General features: G+C 32.8%; 1 protein-coding gene across 1 annotated transcript in view; it reads left to right on the forward strand.

The window, feature by feature from the left end:
• The window catches only part of PTPN4 (protein tyrosine phosphatase, non-receptor type 4 (megakaryocyte)), a gene marked incomplete at its 3' end in the record, with an annotated part of 444,194 nt that overhangs the window by 357,935 nt on the left and 84,405 nt on the right, over positions 1–1,854 (forward strand). The window contains exon 15 of the mRNA XM_006902506.1: positions 301–460. Within this exon, the coding sequence (XP_006902568.1) occupies positions 301–460 (160 nt within the window). The remainder of the gene's footprint in view (positions 1–300; positions 461–1,854) is intronic.

Raw genomic sequence — 1,854 nt, forward strand, 5'->3', positions numbered from 1 at the left:
GTAGATGTTCATTGAAATGAAAAATAAAGGATTAAAAAAAATAAATAGAAATAAAATAATGTTTCCATAAGGCAATGAGGGAGTTCTGATAGCCAACTGGTAATGAATTTGTGTTTCCAATCCAAAGGCAAGTGGTTCAAATCCACCAGGTGCTCCAAGGAAAAAGATGGGAATTCCCCTTCCATGCAGTTTATAGCCTCTGAAATAACATTGGAGGTTCGGCTATGAGTTGGTTCTAACTTGATGGAAATGAACAACATAAGGCAACTTTGAAAATATTTCTTTTTTGCCTGTGTCTAGATCACAAGAGTCTCCTGAAGATGGGCAACCTCCAGCTTTACCACCCAAGCAATCCAAGAAAAACATTTGGAACCAAATTTATTATTCACACTCTCAGCAAGACCTGGAGGATCATATCAGCGAAACATTTGATATTCCAGCTTCTCCAGAAAAATCTGCTGTAGGTAACTTCTTCAAATTCCTTCACATTTCATAGAATTTTCTTTCCCTAGATAAATTTCTGTTGTATTTGTCACACAGTTTAATTGTAAATTGCATGACAGTATTTTTTCCCATTGCCTTCATACTGGTTAATTATCGACTGTGTCATAAGGTAAAGCAATTATTAATTTTATTTTCTCATAATTTACCAAATATTCATTGCTCCTAATATAAATTTTTGACAAATATAAAATTCTTTTAGTCTTAAAACATGCCCACATTTCTGAAGTAATAGCTGATCATTTATTAAAATACATTTTGAAATTTCATTGACATTTTGAAATTAATTATATATTCTTGGAGTATATAAGCATTCTCTGCTCTACCAGGTACATTTATGACTTAATTTGGAATTTTAGTTTTAGAAAGATGCTCTTATTGGAACAACATAGTAAATTGTTAGAATTTCCTATTTGATGAACTTTCACTGCTTTCTCAAGTTGTTGTTGTTGTAGTATACTATCAAGTTGGAACTAACTCATTGCTAATCTTCAAAAGGGTTTTCAGAGGTAGTAAATCACATGGGTAGAGATTGCTCATCTTTCTCCTGTAGAGCAGCTGGTAAATTTGAACCATGTATTGTTAACAAATATAAGAATACACTATGTTCATGTAGACATAAAAAGGTAGCCAGAAATATGGATATATTTCAGGAAAGTAGGTTTAAGGGACACCAAGAAATAGATTTTTACTAGGGTTTTGGGGTTTTTTTTCTTTTAATTCATTTATCTTTTTTTTTTGTACTGAAGACTTATAGATCACATTGGTTTTTCATACAGATATTGATAAACATTTGCTTTATAATGTTAATTACCTCTTATTAATGTAATTAATAAATTAGTGTCTAATTGACCCAAAGAAAATAATAAAAGAAGATTAAGAGCAAGTATGTAGTGTGAGAAATCAGCCCTCTCTTCTCTGTCAGTACAGCCTTCTCACGTTCTCTTGGATTGAACATTAACTTCTGTAAACCCACATTCATTGCTCCAGTGGCACAGATGCCTCAAAAAAAGTGGAGACCCTTCACCAATGATGAATAATAACTCTAGTGCTATCAGTGTAGCAATTGTTGGGTACACTATCTCATTCATTGATGGATTCATCATTGCTGAATTCTGCTATGTGACTCACACTTTGGCAGACAGTTAAATAAAAAGACAAATAAAACATTTCCCAGTTGTTAATTAACGTTACATTGTGTTTATGTAGTCATTGAGCAGTTAGTTACCATATACTGTTTTTTAGGCTTGGGGTATAAGCTGAGTAATTTTGTTGTTGTTGTTGTTGTTGTTATTATATGCCGTCGAATCGCTTGTGACTCATAGCGACCCTATGTACAACAGCCCTAAACTC

The sequence above is a fragment of the Elephantulus edwardii genome, unplaced genomic scaffold (assembly GCF_000299155.1).
Source record: "Elephantulus edwardii isolate Elephantulus edwardi_28Jun2011 unplaced genomic scaffold, EleEdw1.0 scaffold00419, whole genome shotgun sequence".
In the NCBI taxonomy this organism is placed as follows: Eukaryota; Metazoa; Chordata; class Mammalia; order Macroscelidea; family Macroscelididae; genus Elephantulus; species Elephantulus edwardii.